The sequence below is a fragment of the Grammomys surdaster genome, unplaced genomic scaffold (genome assembly GCF_004785775.1).
Source record: "Grammomys surdaster isolate TR1022 unplaced genomic scaffold, NIH_TR_1.0 170, whole genome shotgun sequence".
Taxonomy (NCBI): Eukaryota; Metazoa; Chordata; class Mammalia; order Rodentia; family Muridae; genus Grammomys; species Grammomys surdaster.
Genome location: NW_021604618.1, coordinates 7,901,071 through 7,919,618, shown reverse-complemented (window position 1 = coordinate 7,919,618; position 18,548 = coordinate 7,901,071). Strand labels below are relative to the sequence as shown.

The 18,548-nt window shown below is 45.9% G+C and overlaps 1 protein-coding gene across 1 annotated transcript in view; it reads right to left on the bottom strand.

Annotated features, from left to right (window-relative positions):
• Window positions 1-18,548, bottom strand: part of Abtb2 (ankyrin repeat and BTB domain containing 2) — a 152,955-nt gene that overhangs the window by 21,680 nt on the left and 112,727 nt on the right. Inside the window, exons 2-3 of the mRNA XM_028767045.1 lie at window positions 18,183-18,329; window positions 13,523-13,736 (exon numbers count right to left, since the gene is read on the bottom strand). Of these exons, the coding sequence (XP_028622878.1) occupies window positions 13,523-13,736; window positions 18,183-18,329 (361 nt within the window). The remainder of the gene's footprint in view (window positions 1-13,522; window positions 13,737-18,182; window positions 18,330-18,548) is intronic.

Below are 18,548 nucleotides of genomic sequence, written 5' to 3'. Positions count from 1 at the left end.
ACATTTTCTTCCATGGTCAGCACCCTTTTTTTACTTGTAGATTCTTCACTTCAGTAACTGTACCTATGGACCAGAGACAGAATACATGGTTCTGGTGGGAGACTGACTGGCTAGCTGGGATCAGGTGACTTCAGTAACTGTACCTATGGACCAGAGACAGAATACATGGTTCTGGAGGGAGACTGACTGGCTAGCTGGAATCAGGTGTTTTCTCACTGATCAAAACCCTATGACTGTATCAGTAGCTTCACCTTTCTACTCACAATTTCCGTATGAACAAAATGGGTCTAGATTATAGGAGTACCTCCCAAGACAGCTATGAGTATATACACAAAGTGCTTAGCAGAAGAACACTGGGGACGTGGTATGTTCTCCATAAACGCTAACTATTCTTACTGCTTTAGTATCTGTTGATAGAGAAAACACATGATAGAAAAAATAGGCCATAGGAATCTGGCTGCCTCAGCTCCAGCCTTCTTACAGGTCAGCTGACTCCCTGCCTTCTCCCTGCCAGCAAGCATAAACACGTAAGCCTGCAGGCAGGCTGCCCGCTATCCACTCAAGCCCAGCTCATAAAACTGAGAAAACAAATGCAACCACTATGTTGAGAGTGAGCTACAAAGTTTCTGGAGGCACAAACTCTTGCCTTGCCAATAAAGAAACTTACACAGGAGGTGACTACAAGAAACATAGTCATAGAGGCTTGTGGGTCACCAACATGTGGTGGTAGGGTACAACTTTAAGGGATCAGAAGCTCCCAAAACATACTGTGTGCTATTTGTACCTTATCAGTCTCTGTCTGTCTGTCTGTCTGTCTGTCACACACACACACACACACACACACACACACACACACACACACATACACACACACACACACTAAGCTTTTTAAGGTCTTGATTTTAAGAGGTCCCTGCAGCCTGGAAAAAGGCCTGCCCCTGCACATGTATGATTTATTAGGACAAGAGTCCTGTAAACAGTGTCTTAACATGGAACAGGAAACACCTCCAATTTCTAGATCAAAGCAGGCTCTGTTCTTTGAGGTGAGAAGGGGCCTTAGAACAAGAGTCAGGCTGGTAGATGGACACTGGCCTGTACCTATAGGCCATGTAGCCCAAACCCTGGGCAGGAGAAAGTCTTATGCCTCTATCCCCAACCTGATGTGCTGAGGTATGTACTCCTTCAATCTCTGACAGGGAGAATTGGGGAGAACAGGAGATGCCTGCTGGCCAAGGCTATGAGATTAGGCTTCATCCTGGGAAGGCTGGGCCAGGGTTTTACTTGCCTGTGTGTGTAGGAGCATGGCAACTCATGGGCTGGGAGGAGAGGAACCGGACATCAGTTTTAGATTTACTCCCAAGGATATTTCTCCACTATCTTTAACACCTTACCCATTGAAGCTTAAGAAAGAAGGAGCCGAGGAGGTTGAGAGCTGAGGCAGGAGGCTGCTACTGTGGTTTTTGGCCTCAGGTCTCAATTTCTCCAATTTTGCACCACCTTCAGCAGGAGGCACAGCAGAGCTATGGGGTTCTTCTTTCCACAGACCTCACTGTGAAGCATGCTGCGGCTTGCCTTCCATCCTACCATCTGGGCAGGCAGGGAGCAGGATAGAAAGATTGCAAAGATTGCCAGATTTTTCCACCAAGTGAAGATTCCACAGACAGAAACTTCTCTGGAAGAGTTGGGGTTGGCTCAGAAGTGCCAGCCTGAGGCCTTCTTCCTGGTTTCCCTAAGACTGCCAGAGCTGCTGTGGCCCCAAACCAAGCCAAACGCCCATGTAGAATAAAGCCAATATTGTCCTACTGAAGTCAGATCCCAACCCAGCACAAAGGAAGCGATTCTAGTCCCTTCACATCTTGGACTAATTATTTTCCTAAAATTGCTTGGTAAACCAGGATGGTTTGGCTCAGCTTGGAGTAAGAGCTAAACATGTTTCTCTCCCTGGACCCCCAGGCCTGTGTCCCCCTAGCTGAGCCTCACTGCCTCAAAACACTGGGCTGATCTTAGCAGAATCCCTGTTTGGCATCAGGTGATTTCTGTTGAAGGTGGGGCTTTGGCTTTCTGGGCGTGGGGCTGATATTATTAAAACTCATCTGGTACAGATTAGGGGAACTAGAAGGAGCTTGCCAGATATGCTACACGTGTGATGATTTCTAGGTTTTTGTTATTTTGTTAGTGCTTGGGATTGAACTCAGGTCCTTGCACATGTTAAGCAAGTGCTCTACCACTGAGTTATATCCCAGGCTTCTAGGTACGGTTTGTTTGCTTGCTTGCTTGTTTTTGAGATGAGGTCTTATTATGTACTCCTAACCGGCCCAGAGCTTGCTTTGTGAGTCAGATGATCGGCTGCTTCATACTTGATCCTTCTGACTCTGACTTTTAAGTCCCGGGATTACAGGTGTATACATACTGTCTGGCTTTCCCCCACTTTGCTATATTGTTGTCCAGGCTGGCCTTGAACCTCGGCGTTCAAGTGACTCCTTGTATCAGTCCACCAGGGTTGGGGTGGGTTGCCTTGCCAGACTATATTTAATGATATCTGAATTTCAATTTCAAACATGACGAGATATCCTTCTCTGGCCTCTTGCTAGTGGTAGCTCTAGAGGTCTCAAAGGAGTCTGTCAGCAGTGGAATGTGCAGTCAACTGTGTGACAATTGGGGCATGAGGATGAAAAGACAACCACTAACGAATAATTTTTTACAGAACAGGTAATTTTAAGTCCCTTACATTCACTAATTAATTTTCACTTTATTAAACAGGTACTATTACTGTTAGTGTGTACATGGGCAAATGGAGGACCCAGTGTCACTCATGTAGCAGTGGCACAGCTGGGGTGTGAACCAGGAACCATCCAAGGTCCTTCTCAGAATGTATTTCACAACCACTCAGTTTTTCCTTTAGCTCTATTTTTGTTTTGGTTTAATTTTACAAATTATTCATGTGTGTGTGTGTGTATGTGTGTGTCTACAGTATGATAGAAAGTCAGTTCTTTCTATCATGTAGATCCCAGAAATCTATCTCAGGTAATCAGACATGAATGCAAAGCCTCTACTGGATGAGCCATCTTGCTGCCTGCATTCACTTCTGTGATAAGGTCTCACCATGTAGTCTAGGATAACCTGGAACTTACTATGTAGACTATGCAGGCCTTCAACATCCTCTATGTCCCTAGTCACAGGTATGTGTCACTGTGCCTGGCTGACTTAGGATGCTTTACCTAATGGTATTTTGAACTTTGGGAGATAGCAAGCATGCACTCATACAGTCATCATGCTTTTTACTTTTATTTCAGTATTCAACAACCATTTATTACATACTACCTATATTTATGATCAGCCTTTGTGTGTCTAGGCATGGGAGCACACATCTGTAATTCTAGCATTTGGGAGACAACAGTAAGAGAATCATGACTTGATGGCCATTTGGCCTACAGAATGAATTTAACACTAGACTGGGCTATGTGGCAAGACCAGACTGAATCTCAAGAACACAAAACAAAACCATAAATGAAATAGTGCCAAGATCAGTGAATGTTTTTACTTGGGATATTTTTAAATAAGGATGGTTCTACTAAGATGTGACCCATCTCATAATGAGAGAGGCATCTGTAATATGTCTCCCAATCTGGAACACTTTTGAGAGAGAAGGGGAGTGCTGTTGCCAACACAGGGATGACCAGGTGTAAAGTGGTACTTCATCTTCACAGTGTTAGGGTACTTGTCCAGAGGCCCCTCTGCCTGGCCCACACTGCCTGTTTTGCAAGGGCATTTCCTTCCACCCACCAGCTTGGCAAACCTCCATGCTCCCCTTTAGCAACATGCCCTATGACATACAGGGCTTACTAGGTTTGTATTCTTTTATTTGCGTGGGATTTTGTGGGCTTTTCCCTTGAGTACAATTTTTCTAAGGCTCACTGTCATCTCCTGCCATCTTTCAGCACAGAAACTCCATTAGGAGCCATCTACAGAGTTCGTAACAAAGGACATATTTCTTATTCACTCCTTGGGTCATGTTCTCAGGGGTCCATTCATTCCTGAGCTGCACTCTGAAGTTAAAGAGGGACTTCCTTGTCTTTTGCTCCTGAAGGCTTTAGGTAACTTGAATATTCTTTTTGGATAAAAACAGTTAATTCCTAGATAAAAAGATGGCCATGTCCCATGAGGACTTCCCAGAACCAGACAGATTAGGGCTAAGGTGGCTCTAGGAATGTAGCTGGAACACTGGGACAAGGCAGGGAAAGGGAGAGGCAGATGTACTAACATGCAGCCTTGAGTCACGATGGAAAGAACACAACCACCTGTCCTTGGCAGCTGGCCTTGACTCCCTCCTCGTGGTATCTTATGTGGGTGAGAAGGTCTAGGTGTCAATGGAGACCACATGTAGGCCACCACACCTTTTTCCATGCAGCAGGGAGGGCCTTAAGCCTTCATAGTTGAGAATATCAGACCCATTCTCAGGCTAGCATGTCTCAGCATTGCTGCCTAGAGGGTGGTGACTGACCCAGCAGGCCAGGGTATCACTGCTACCCACACATGGGGTGGAAGGGGTGTGACAACAAGTCTCTTTCAACTCCTATGTGGTGTGGCTCTCTTGGATGATAGGTCACACCTCATCCACAGGGCCCAATGCTGCCATGTGCCAGAGACCCACTTTGCACACTTGCATGACATAGCTGACTAAGGACCATAGATTCTCCCATCATCTAAAAGCCAGACAGGCAAGGACTTCTGACCTGTGCAAACACTCTTTCCTCTTGTGTACACTTGCCACGGCTCATTGGCCTCTGCCAGGAAGGTAGCTTCATCAGGATGCCAGGGCTCAGTTGTCCCCAAGACAACTTCATTTATCCCATAGACATCTACCTGCTGGGTCAGGGAACATAGTGGAGTCTTTGGGAGAGGCCCTTGAAATGGGTATTTCTATTCAAATGTAGGTGAGGGAAATCATACATATCTGCTTCCCCAACCACCTGCAGTCTAGGGAAGGAAGGAAACACACTTGAAAGTGTCACACATAGAGCTTCTACAAATTTCTGGGAAACAACATATGTTGAACTTAAGGTAGACAGAGATGAATACATTTAAAGAGGAATTCCTGACAGGTAAATAGTGACCCTATGGATGGGGACGGGGACGGGGACGGGGATGGGAGGTAGCATGTGTTCTACCACAGCCAGAAATGAGGAAGAAAAAGCAAGCTCCTGGGCTAGATCTAACCCTGCTTTCTACACCTTCAGCCCAACTGAAGCCCTGTGAATACTCTGGCACAGACTTCTGAATTGCATACTATATTGCTTATATTGTTGGGCACCAACTTATGCCAAGCAAGCCTAAGGCCATGTGCATATTACCTCTGACCCTTCAGCTGCTTGCTAGGGAGGTTTGTCATCAGTTCATGTTTTACCAGTGTGAAAGCCAAGACACATCACTCAGGTCATAGAGTAGCCAACCGTGACTAGACTGGCGCTTAGAAAACATGACAATTGTACTGGGGTCTTTCATGATGTCCCGCTGCTGGCTGATAGAGAAGTAGGAGATGTAATGGATCACCTTCGTGGGCCATGTACCCAGGCTGCCCAGATTCCAGCTTTGTACTCACAACCCTTCAAACCGCTCTGAACTGGAAGCTAGACACCAGAGTCTCAAAGGGCGCATCCCAGGCTCAATAAGTATTAAAAACCCCATTCCAAAACTGCATGTAGTAAACAGGGGAAAGGGAGGGGGCAGGGCAAGCCACAGCCAGCTGAGAGGCTGCTTGTCTGGGTTGTGTGGGAAGGAATAAATCTAAGGAGATGCCTGGAAGGCAGGTGAGGGCAGGCCAGAAACGAGCCTAGTCTGGCTCTTGATCTGCAAAAGCTCCTAGCTGCTCTCACTGCCAGGGTCTAAACCATCTCCAGAAGGGTCTCGGAAGCATCTCAAAAAAGCATGATCAGTTCCCTTGAGAGCTGGGATTTCCCCACATGAGTCACTCTCAGAAATGTGGCCATACTACAAACAAAAGGGATTGTTGCTGTCATGTTAAAAAAAAAAAAAACTCATCTCCAAATGAATGAAGCCTGGGCTGGGCAGGTCCCCGTCTTCTTTTTTTGTGAAGACTGGCAGTTGCAACAATGAGACAGGAAGTCCCAGGCAATGGGCAGCCTGCAGGGGCACTTGTCAGAGGCCTGGCCAGGATCCTATTCTGTCTCTGTACTCTATTATCTGGCACTGCCACTTTCTTTGTCTGCTCCAAATCCCTGGCTCGATCCTTCTTGGATGTTGGCAGATGCCCACATTCAGGCTGGCCACCCAGAGCTAGCAAACTAAGTCTGATGGGAAGCAGTTGAGAGCCAGTCACCCATGTCACAGTGAAGAGGAGGGAGCTGATGGAGAGGTCTCAGTCTTGGGAAGGCAAGAGATTTACCACTGTGCACAGTAAGAAGTCCCTAGTTTGTTATAATCAGAATTCCTGGCCTGAACTCTACTCTGCCTCTTCCTAATTGAGACCTTGCCATGTCTGGGTCCTCCTCAGGACCTCAGGTCATGATCAGACCTACAGTCTGCTGTAAATGGGAACAAGAAAAGTTTCCTTTAAGAGCTATGGGCAAGGAACTGTTAGGGAGTTGCATAAAATGCTTCAGAGACTGTCAGGCTTTGGTCTTGATGTTGAGAGGCTACACAAAATCCCTTAATGTTCTCTAAGAATGATGCATCCTGGACTGCCATCCTGAATTGCCATCAGAAGTGACTGCTGATTCTTCTTCCCTCTGGAATGTAGGTAAGAAAAAGGATGGAAAAGGTAGAGTAACATATTCTGCTAAGCTGAATTCTTGCTTCTTACCAAAACAACAATGATAATCAAATCAGGTCATATTGCTTCTAGGTACGCACTGTCAGCAGGTCACACACAGGTACTATGGTAGCTCAGCCTTATCAAGCAGGAGGCCAGGAACAACATTAATGTTGGAAAGTGACGACAGTCTGCTTGGCCAAAGAAAATCCAGACTGTAGAATACTTTGAATCCTTGGGTAGCAGTCTACAATATATCTAAATTCTAATACATACAGACACTTTAATTTTAGACAATTCTCACTTCACTTTAGTCCTCAACTTGGGACATCTGGTCTACCTTCATCCTCTTTGTTCCTCACCAGGTTCCTTACCTACTGCTGAGTTACAAAAAAAAAATAAAGACAGATACTGAAGAGGAAGGTATACTAGCAAAGGGAAGAAAATATACACTTTGAGTAGACATGATTTTTAAGCTTACCAATGTTTTGGGATTATCTGTGAACTAAACATGACATCTATTTTAGTCCTTCCATAAGTTTATGATAATAACATTTGTATAGTCAATAGCAACTATCACATATGGGGAGCTTATTCTGTGTATTACCTTATTTGACCCCCATGAATTCAGTTGAAAATAGGTCAAGTCATTTCTATTTCAAATATGAGGTTTGGGAAATTAAAACACTTGCTTGCAGTCATAGCTGGTAAATGATAAAGCAGGAACACCTTTGCCCTAACTTCACAGACCCCAACTATTAGGTGCCACTGACTATTTTGCTAACTGAAGACAATATTGAGCTGCTTATTGTGTATCAGAAACTATTCTATGTGTAAAGGACACCTTAGAAACAAGAAAGACTCATAATGCTTACATTTTCAAGGGGTGAGAAATGGCCAAACAAGTAGATTAACACTTAAACAATGTCATTTCAAAAAGAAAAAAGAGGGAGAAATGACAGGGAATGTCTTGGGTGGGAGAGACAGCTTGCTGTGTGCTCTGAAAACTACATACCAGTCCTTTTGGAGGTTACTGGATATGCCAAATGGGGGAACATGGAAGCAATACTTAAGTCACTCAATAGCTATTATTTCATTTACTTCCATTTTGGGTAAACAGATGGAGATTTAATGCACAAAAAGCGGGGAAGAGGCTGGGAGAAAAGAGCTTAACATTGCAAATCTTCTTGAAGTGGTATTTAAGGGAATCACAAGTTAGTAGCATGAAGCTCCCATCACCATCATCTCTATTATGTGGTAAGAAAACACTTTCGCAAGCTGAGCAAAAGATTAACGAGCCACTTAGACTCAATACTGAACGCCAACCGGTGGGTGCCTCCAAACATCACCCTTCTGCATCTGGACCAGAACAAAGGAAAATAGATGCCTGTCCTCACTGTGGGGCTCATTGGTGTAAGGGTCATGTCCCCAGAACTTGGGGAGCTACCTAAAGAAGCAGGCCTGGAATTCCATATTACCAAGAAGGGACAGTTTCTTGTAATCAGAGGAAGAAACGCTGAACTGGACTCTTAGAACACACCTCTGAAGATATGTTCTCAATGGCAAACTGTTAACCATAGCCTGACATTGAAACATTTGCTAAATAGGAACTGGTAATGACTAGGGGTTGGGTGGGGGTGGGGTATCCTACCAAAGTTTTGTGCTTTTAAAGTGTGGATTCATTTGCCATGATATTTGCATCTGGGAATACAAGAAACCTTGTGTTCTTGTTGTTTAAGCCATGCTTAAGTCTTAATTTCCTCTGGTTGTGCTTTGAGGGCTAGGTAAAGCCCAGGTCTGATATGGCATGGTCTTTCAACAATTCTAGCCTTCTCAGAGATTCTCCTGAATGTGGTAATAAGACTTCGCATATACCACATGCCAGACACTGTTATATATATTTATATATTAATCTTAGAGCATCCTGAAGATGCTACTATTGTTTCTATGCTAAGCAGGATTGAGACACAAATCTGAAGTGACAGGTATGAGGCCATCTGGCTTGGGGATTTGATGCAAGGCAGGCTTTGAGCCAGAAAGCCACCCAACACACTGCCACAGAACTTAAGCGTCCTCTCACATTGATGGCTGAAGGTTCTGAAATGTAGCAAGGTTAAGTTAAAAAAGTATATCTTGGAGCCCAACTTTATTCTTTAGATAAGGCTATACCAACTGAATGAAGACCCAATGACACCAGATCTTTCAAGGTTCCATCCCAGCACAGACACTCTTGGTTTAGGGTCTGAGACACTGGCAGGCTCTAACCCTCCAGAGGAGATCTCCCTCTACAAAGAGGCACTGTGTAGAGCTGAAGGAGGGAGGTAAGGAACTGGAGCTAAGGCCCAAGTTTTGAGCAAATAGCCTAGTAGCCACCCACTGTAATTGCCACTCTTTCTTCCTAGCCTTACTTCTTCAGGGTCCTAGGCTCTGATGCACAGGTCTGGTCACCTTACCCCAATCTGACCCCTCTGAACATTTAGCTCTGTGTCTCCTTCCATTCTTAATGACTGATGACATCTTCCAGCAATTTGCTGGCAAGAGAACAGGTCTCTTGCCTCCCATGCATATCTACACAGTCCTCCTTCTCCTCATTCCTGAGGATGGTTATAGTCTAGGCTGCCACTCCAGCTGGCCAACCCTCTGCCTTCAGGCATTACTACCATCAAGGACCACATGGCCAGATGGTTGCCTATCCTCTTCCAGGCCTCAGGGGAGGGAGCCACAGACTCCTGGATCCCTGACAGGAGCTTCTTTCACTTTCTAAGCTTAATCTTAGTGACACACCCGACAGGGCAGCAGCTGTGACTAATCCTGTGTTCTAGGCCCTGCCTTATATGTCTGGCTGGTGCTGTGACACTGAGCTGCCAGGAAGCAAGGCATTCTGGGAGGGCAGAGCTCTCAAGGGTAACAAGTGGGGTTCGGTAGAGGAGAGGTAGGTGAGGCTAGAGAGGCCTTGAGGAGGTAGACCTGAAAGCTGAGAACCACTCATGATGTTTGAGAGCTTTAGGGCCAGGGATAAGAGAGATATGAAACACTGTAAAAAGCCAAGGGCCCAGGGCTCAGGAGTATAGTTCTAATCTCTTCTAGTCATTTACCCAGGCCTGATGCACCACCCGTCTGATAAATATGCCCATAAGAAACAGAAATAGATAGAATGCTCTTTAAAAGGGACATGATTATATATCTCACCCCCTCTCTGACACACACACACACACACACACACACACACACACACACACACACACCAGTGTAGAGTTATTTTCCCCATCAGGAGAAATATGTGGCTGGAACTTAGGACTCTGCCCCAGAGTGTGTAGTATTCCTGGATGCTGCCTGATCCACAACAGTACAATGCCTTCCCACTCCTTCCCACAGCCCTGCATTGTTTGTGACTCTAATTTCCTATTTTTTTCTTTTTAAATGCCCTTCCCAAGCACAGAGCTCACAGGCCTAGGGGAAGGTTGCCTTGCAGAGAGATACAGAGGCCCCACTGAATAGTATAGTAGGGAATGTCACAATGTGCTCCACACAAAAGGGATGCTAGCATGTTACTGCTCTTTATCTGCAGAGCTATGGTCACTCAAGGTCTCTCACTAGATGAAATCATGATATATTTCTTATAGAAAAAATAGAGAAGACTTGAATAGCCACACCACTAAACCCAGGTTGCCAAATATTAGTCTGCTAGGAATGAGGTAGTGAATCAGATCACTTAATCCCAAAAAGACTCAGACATCAGTCCCCATGGAAGGACTTCAGGCCAGACATTTACTACCATACCTGGAAACACAGGCTCTCTGACCAGTTTGGGTTGCATGCTTCTGAGATGAGAGAGGGGAAGAACCTCATGGGAAGAAGCAGGTAGAGTCAGGGGAATGTTGTGAGCTCAAAAAAAACCAAAACCCTAGAATCCTAGCAAATTCTAGCTACCACAGGAAGGCAACTTTCCTCAGCTCTTTGGTGAGGATGTTGGGGTAGCAGAGTCTCAAGAGGCTCTGAGGCACACCCAGCACTCTCTCCACAGCCTCTATGGTCTGTCTTGTCCAAGAAAAGTTTGAGGCACAGCAGGGCTTACATCAGCAGAGGGGGCCAGTTCACAAAGCACTGTGTACCTGGAATCTCTGGAGCATCTGCTTGTCTGTATTAAGATTTGAAAATTTTGGATTTCACTGCTCCCACAGTGGTGTTTCCAATTTCCTACCAATCTAATACTTGTTTGAAATGATTCATGGAAAAATACCTTTGTGACCAGTAGACTCATGCTGCAAGAGTGTGGTTTCTAGATAATTGGTTTCTAAACACATACACATGTGTATGTTACTATTCAAACTCAGTGGCTACCACCACATGCAGATAATGGACTCCTGCCATAAAGAAGCCTGATGCTGCCTGTTAAGATCATGGGGGAGGGGGCACTATATACCCCTACGGGCAAAGCTAGAGGCTGCTGCCACAAAAATGCTTGGGTTGGGGTGGGGATCACAGCCTGATGACCTAGTAGCCCAGCCTGGGGCAACAGGTTCTGCTCCTTGTTCAGTTTATCCAAGCTAGCTTTGCTGGGTCTGGGCCTCACACCTCTCTGGAACCTTACTAAACATAAAGCAAGTCTCCTCTCTTCTCTCTCTGATGCAGTCGGCTTCGCCCTTGTTCCTTCCCAGCCAACTTTTGCAACCGCAACACTTTCTCCACAAAGCAGAAACAGCTGGGGTGCAGGGCCTGAGATCTGGCTCCACCTCCCACTGTATGGGCTTGACTTTCAGAATGCCTTGGGTTCCAGCTGCAGGCTTGTTTTAGGTCAGGCCCAGATGGGCCTCCTCAGCCTCTCAGAGAGATAAAATGATGCTGACATCATAGTGACAACAGTAATAGCAACAACGATGGTAGCATTTACTGCTAGCATTACTCCTGTGTGTGTGCCAGGCCACTATTGGTTTATGTTTCTTTCAGTTACAGGCTATATGGTGCAGTGGTTATGAGCACAGCCGCTGTGGTTTTGGCTAGTTACTGAGTCTTTCTATGCCTCCATTTACTCATGTATAAAATGAGCACCTCTTCCTGATAGGATATGAAAGATATAAATACACACCCATAATGTGCTCAGCATTGTGTCTGATACATAGTAAATACTCACTGAGCACTGGTAGTCTTCCTGGAATCCTTTAACAGTCTTCTTTACCACTCCTATATTTACAACTGAGGAAATGAAGCACCGTGAGGTTTAGAACCTTGCATAGAGCTCTCAAGGTTCATGAATGTCAGCGTTGTTATTTGTACCCAGGCCATCTGGTTGACAGCACTACATGCTCTGCTCCAAACACTGCTGTATGTCCTCAGGAGCACCAGTGCTTCCTGAAGCTGTCTGTAATCAACCAGAGCATGGAATTCTACCTCAGTGTGTATACTGTGAGACTGCAGAGGCCCTGGAGAAGGGGGCTTTGCTGAGGAGCAGGCTGATGTCACCTGAAGACAACAGAGGCAGCTGGGGGAAGGCCTCAGGCCACCCTCCTTCTGGCAGGTGAAGCCCTTTAGTGAGGGGTATTCCCCATGTAGGAGAACACAACTTCAAGCTCACAGGGAAAGTACATGTACACACACACACACACACACACACACACATATACATATTTCAAATACACACATTTTGAGGGGGGCAAGGGCAGGTCTCTCTACAGAAACATGGCTGTCTTAGAATTCATTATGTAGAACAAGCTGGCCTTGAACTCACAGAGATCCACCTGCCTTTGCCTCCTGAGTGCTGAGATTAAAGACATGCACCACCATGCCCAGATTATATGGAGTGTAATTTTTAAAAGATTTATTAAATTGTTAAGGCTTTTTTATTACTTTAAGTGTATGAGTGTTTTGCGTACACGTATGTATGTGGGCTACATGCATGCCCAGTGCTGTCAGAAGTCTGAACAGGCCATCAGATCCCCTGAGACTGGACTTACAGATGATTATGGATAGTTGTGAGTTGGTTGTTATGTGGGTGGGAATCAAATCAAATCAAATCAAATCAAATCAAATCAAATCAAATTCTCTGGAGGAGCAGTGTTTTAACCACTGAGCTATCTTTCCAGTTCTGGACTGTTTTAAAAAATCCTTTAGGCCTAGACCTCTGAATCCTAGAGTTGAAGTCTTGTCCTCAGGTTGACACACCACTCAAGCATCCCCCACTCAAGCCCCTCATTCGATCACCCTTGGGAAGCCCACAGTGTACACCCATATTCAGCTTCAAAGGGCTGGAGCCCTGAAGACAACAAACCCTGCCTCAGCCAGTGTTCTCCCTTAAGAAGAAACAAGCGGACAGGACCGAACATGCCCAAGTTCCCTTTCAACAGCAGTACTATCCAAAGAGGTGACAGCTACCATGGAGAGAGGGCCAATTACCACTGTCCTCATGGTTTTTCCTCAAATGCCTGCTCACTCAGCCTCACTGCCCCCTTTCCAGATCTGCAAGGATGTCTCATTTTATAGAGGAAATTGAAGTTTCAAAGAACTGAGCTAGTTGGTGCTTGCTAAGCTGACCAACTCCACACTGAGACTAAAGCCCACTTCCCAGCCTTGGTAACTCCACAACACATCTGCCCTGGGTAGAGAAATATCATATTACACATGAGCCTTTATCTGAGCACCTAGACCACCCTTAAGACCTGCTAGCCAGCTCCAGGAGGCTGCTTGCCCTATCTGTTAGAAGGTAAATGTGTGTTGTGAGCATTTCCTACTTGGTGTCCAGGCAAAAATGATACCTACCGTTCATTATTCAGGGTCATTCTTGGGGGATCCAGGTTGGGGTTCTCCATGGACTCCATCTGTGGACACCTCAGGAAGTAGTAAAGTGTGTGGAGAGCATCGGGGGACCACGTGATGGGCTGTGGTGGCTGGCGGGCCTGGCGAGCAGGGCTGGTGCCTGGGCACAGGGGGTGGCGCCCCTGCATGTGGTGCATGGCTCGAGAGACCAGATCACCTGGAAGGAGGAGAAGGACGAGTCTGAGTTCCCAGCCCACAGTCTCTAGGGTGGCAGCCCCCTTCACTTAGTATAATTACTGTTTACCCCAGAGTCAACAGGCTGAGGAGGAGACTGTCACCTACATGCACAATAGCAATTTGGTTTCCCTTTCATTTCCAGTCTTGCCTTAAGAGCTGAATTACAAACACTTGGCAGGGCTGTCTTCCTCCAGAACTTATGCTAATTTGGTTTCCTTTTCAACATCTCCACTCTCTCCACCGCCCTAGGGGCCTTCCCTCGGTTCTCCTCTCCGACCATGGGAACCAGCCAAAGCACAAGCTCAGTGGAGTCGCTCTTCTGCTGTCTTGTGCAAAACCTTGGGACTTTGGAAGATAATGGCTACCACCATCTATTGGACACTCAACTACATACAGAGGATGCAATTCATTACACCCAACTCAGTCCTTACAGTGCCGAGGGTCAAGAATATCCCCATGTTTGATCAGAGGCACTGAGATTTATTTGCTGAACATATCCTGACCCCATGTGTTCTGGTCACAAGGGAGCTGTAGTGGAGTATGTGGGCTGTCAACTAGTTGACTCCAAAGTCCATGAACTTCATTGTGATAAGGGCTCTACCCTGCCTTACTGGAATCTGTAGGGTCAGAGGTCCCCACATCCTGTGTTGTGTTTCTGCCTTAGTCTTTTCAACATCCTAGCAGCCCCTGACAGGAAACGTCCCATCATTGTGTGAGGCCACAATGCTGAGAAAGGATGGTCTGAAACCGCCCCACGCACCTGCAGGCACCTCTGTTCTAGGACAAGTGATGCCTTTGTGTTCCCCAGGCCTGAGAACTCCTGTGGGCCAGCCTCCCTGAACTCACCACAGCAGTCCCTCACAGATGGCCCTATCCACAGGAAGCCTTAGGGACCCAGCTAACTTTATAGAGTAGCAGCAATCATCAGGTTCTAACTGTGCTTATGAAGTAACTAAATCAACAGAGACAATTCATTACTTTATCCAGTCAGCTTCCATTACTCAACTTATGGGTGTCTGATTCTATATTTCTTGTGCTAGCATCCCACACAGAAAGAGTCCTCCAGGTACTATCCGCAACCAAGAAAGGCACTGTCTCTTCCCTCCTGATTCTTCTCATTCCCCAAATTACAGTTAGTTGCCTGGGGACTTGGGCCAATCCCAGGGCCAAAAGGGCTGGTGAGAGAGGGGTCCTGATACTGGCCTATGTTCACAGACTCTTGATTGCATTAGTCTGGGGCAGGATCTGACACCTTTAATATGTAAAATCCTTTGGTGATTTGAATACTCAGCCTTAAAAATCACCTGAAACCTGATCAGAGCTGATACTCCATAGTCTAATACCTGTGGCTTCAGATTGAAGGTCAGCTGTTTCTAGTCTGTGTACCTTAAGTAACGATCAGAGCAGAGCCTCCATCTCCTTGTCTGTGAAATGGAGATGCTAGTACATAATCAATTTGAGGAGTCAAAAGAATAATAATTGAGAAGCACTTAACCTCTTTGGAACCATGTCCTTATTTACTAAAGTGGAGGCTAACACCAGCATCATTGACATCCAGTTACCAACATTCCTCCATGCTTCCTGGGCCTCAGGAACACCACCTATAGTCACACAGTTCCCAGGACAAGAGGAGTCTGGTCCTGCGATGCCAGATCCCCAGCCCTACCCTGGGGCTTGTTGGTGGCAGAAACTGGCATCAAGAGCAGCAGAAGGCTGTGCCTCCAGCAGCTGGTTCCAGCTGAGTTGGTGGCAGAAAGCCGAAACCTGGCTCCTTTTTCTCTGGGTCTAAATGTCATAACAGTTGGCGAAACACAGGACTACAACAAAGAGAAATCAAAGTGTCTGAGATAGCATCAAAGAGATGCTGTGTTGAAATACCATTCCAAAAGCTGGACAAGGTAGAAGTCATTAGCATTAATTATTTTTATCATTTTATTGTTATTGGTGGAGCTGCCTTTGGCAGCTTATTTCTAGCCAGAATGCAGGCAAGAAACTCAAGGCAGCCAGGGAAGAAGCTGCTTTTGGAGTTTCCTCTAATGGAAAACAGGACATAGGGGCTCAGAGATTCAGAAAAACCATGAAGGTGGCAGAGGAGAGGTATCTGGCTTCCTCCATCTAAACCCTTGCTAAGGGCAGCTTTCCTCCAAGACCAAGGGACAGCTGTCTGGAGACACCTCAGACAGGACTTGTGTAAAAGCTTAGGCAGCTCCACAACCTATGTATAGGCCGAAGCCACAGCTTGCCTTGGATGCTCTCCTAGGGTAACTTTTAACTCCTGTCATTTTCTATTTTTTAAGCTTTACCATAGACAGGAAAAAATGACAACAATAACAACAACAATAACAACAACAACAACAGCAACAACAATAAACAAATCCCACAGACAAAAACCTCATCTCATCTTTAGACCTACCTTGGAAATAGGTATTTATTTTCATTAAAGAAAAAGAGGAAATAAGCTACTAGTTGTTTAAGAATGGGTCATAGCTGCAAACTAGCATGAAAGTTAGCTAGCAGCCAGGCGGTGGTGGCGCATGCCTTTAATCCCAGCACTTGGGAGGCAGAGGCAGGCGGATTTCTGAGTTCGAGAGTTCGAGGCTAGCCTGGTCTACAGAATGAGTTCCAGGACAGCCAGGGCTACACAGAGAAACTCTGTCTCGAAAAACCAAACAAACAAACAAACAAAAAAAAAAAAAAAAAAAGAAAGAAAATTAGCTAGGACTGGACCTGGGGCCTCACCTTCCCTACCATGCTCTGTGAACTGGGACAGGCCACACACTGGTACTAGCCACGAACCTGTTAATAGTTCACAGCTTAATTCTAGAAATGAAGAGTGAATTTTTAAAGATATCCATAGGGTCTGGAGATGTCACTCATTTGGTAGAGTGCTGCCTAGCATGCATGAATCCTGGGGTTTGGTGTTCATCATGGAATAAACCTGGGGCATGATGGTGCATGCCTATAATCCCAGCACTTAGAGGAGAGTGGGGGTGGGTAGAAGGATCAGAAAGTCAATGTAATTCTCAGCAATGCTAGCGAGTTTGAAGCCAGCCTGTGATACCTGAGACCTTGTGTCAGGAAAGAAGAAAAAGCCCTAAAATGACATCCGTAGCCATTTGACGGTGTTTATCTAAGAATAATTTTTAAAGATTTGGCTTTCATTTAACATATCTTATATCATTTTTCTAGATAGCCATTTTGAATCTATTTTGCAATGTTTCAATCTGTAATTGAGCTCAGGAACTCTATGGTCCCTTGGCACAACTTGTTCATGAAGCCTTGAGCTGACTGGGGTGGGCTGTTCCACACGTGGATGCTTAGTGCTTTTGGAACATCCCTCTATCGTAGTTGAGAATCGACAGATCCCGAACTCAAGGAAACCTTGGACAGATGCCCAGAACCACCTACCAGGCATGGGAAAGCAAGCCTTCACCCCTTACTAACCATGAAAGGCTTGATTAGAGGTGCTACAGCTTTCACCGGGGTTGTTCCAGCCCTCATTATGAGCCATCAAATAAAAACATCGGGTGAGAGTCTGGAACATAGCACTGTCTTCAAAATAAGCCCTCCAACATCTGGCCACCCTCACAGAGAAGTGCTTTGTTTTCTGTTGGTTCTTTCTCTTTAAATTTTCATGGGTATGGAAGGGCAGAGCAAGCCCAAGGACCAGAGCTCCCCATGCAGCTAGACCTGTTAGAAGAATGTAGCTTCCTAACCTACCAGGCAGGCTGGCCTTGGCTAGGCACAGAGAGTTAATGCATGGAAAGCCCAGGGTGAGTTCTAGGTCCATGGTGCCCAATGCCAAGTATCACTAGCCTCATTAAAGTCTTTAGTCTCTGAAACAAAAATTAAAATTAAAATATCTGCCTCCACCTCTGTCCCCTCCCCTGCAGAGTAGGTTAGCAAAACCATTGGTTTCAGAGGGAGGAACCAGGCAATATCATGTGTGACATAACCTGTTCTGTTGTCTCTGAGAAGACGCAACGGAGATGTCTTGTCTCAGTGTTCTGAGGAGCACCAGGCCAAAATAGAGACCAAACCCAGGAGAGTTTTAGGAGCCAAACTGGGTGGGACAGAACTCACCCCTTCTAATGCACACATGGGTTTACACTCATTTTCTCACACACATACTGAGCACCAGTACCTGATATCTGTGTTGGTAAAAATTTTGTGCACTGGGGAAAGCCATGGGCAAAAGGGAGCAAGCCTCTGTTCTTGTGACTCTAACACTTTCTAGTTAGAATTGGAAAACTAAATTATTTATGAGTAAATATATAAGTTTCAAGTGGTGGCTAGTGCTTTGAATAGAACTAAAGCCACAGACTAGAACCAGAGGAGAGAGATGGGAGTTCCTTTCATTCTGTCTAAGTGCCAGAACCCAGTCAGAGAGCTCTGTTTCACTTTTTCCCCGGAGCCCCACACTTACTCAGCTCGGAGATGCTGCCCACACATGTGGCCAGGAGTGACTGCTCCAGTGTCCGAAGCTCCAGCTGAGCATAGGCATCAGCTCGCTCATCATGACCCAGGGACCCGCCATTGTAGGGACTGAAGTAGGCAGGGAGGGAGAGGACACCTGTGAGGGAACAAGATGGAGAAGTCACACTGGGAGAAGAAACTCTGTGTCCAGAGCTCAGCTCTCTTCCCCTGTCCTGATAGAGCATAAGCCTGACTGAGAATAAGAATAAGCCTGACTGAGTCTTGGGAATGTGGGTCTTTGCTCTGTCTAGTGCTCCAGGGGTCACAATGAGAGAGAGAGAGAGAGAGAGAGAGAGAGAGAGAGAGAGAGAGAGAG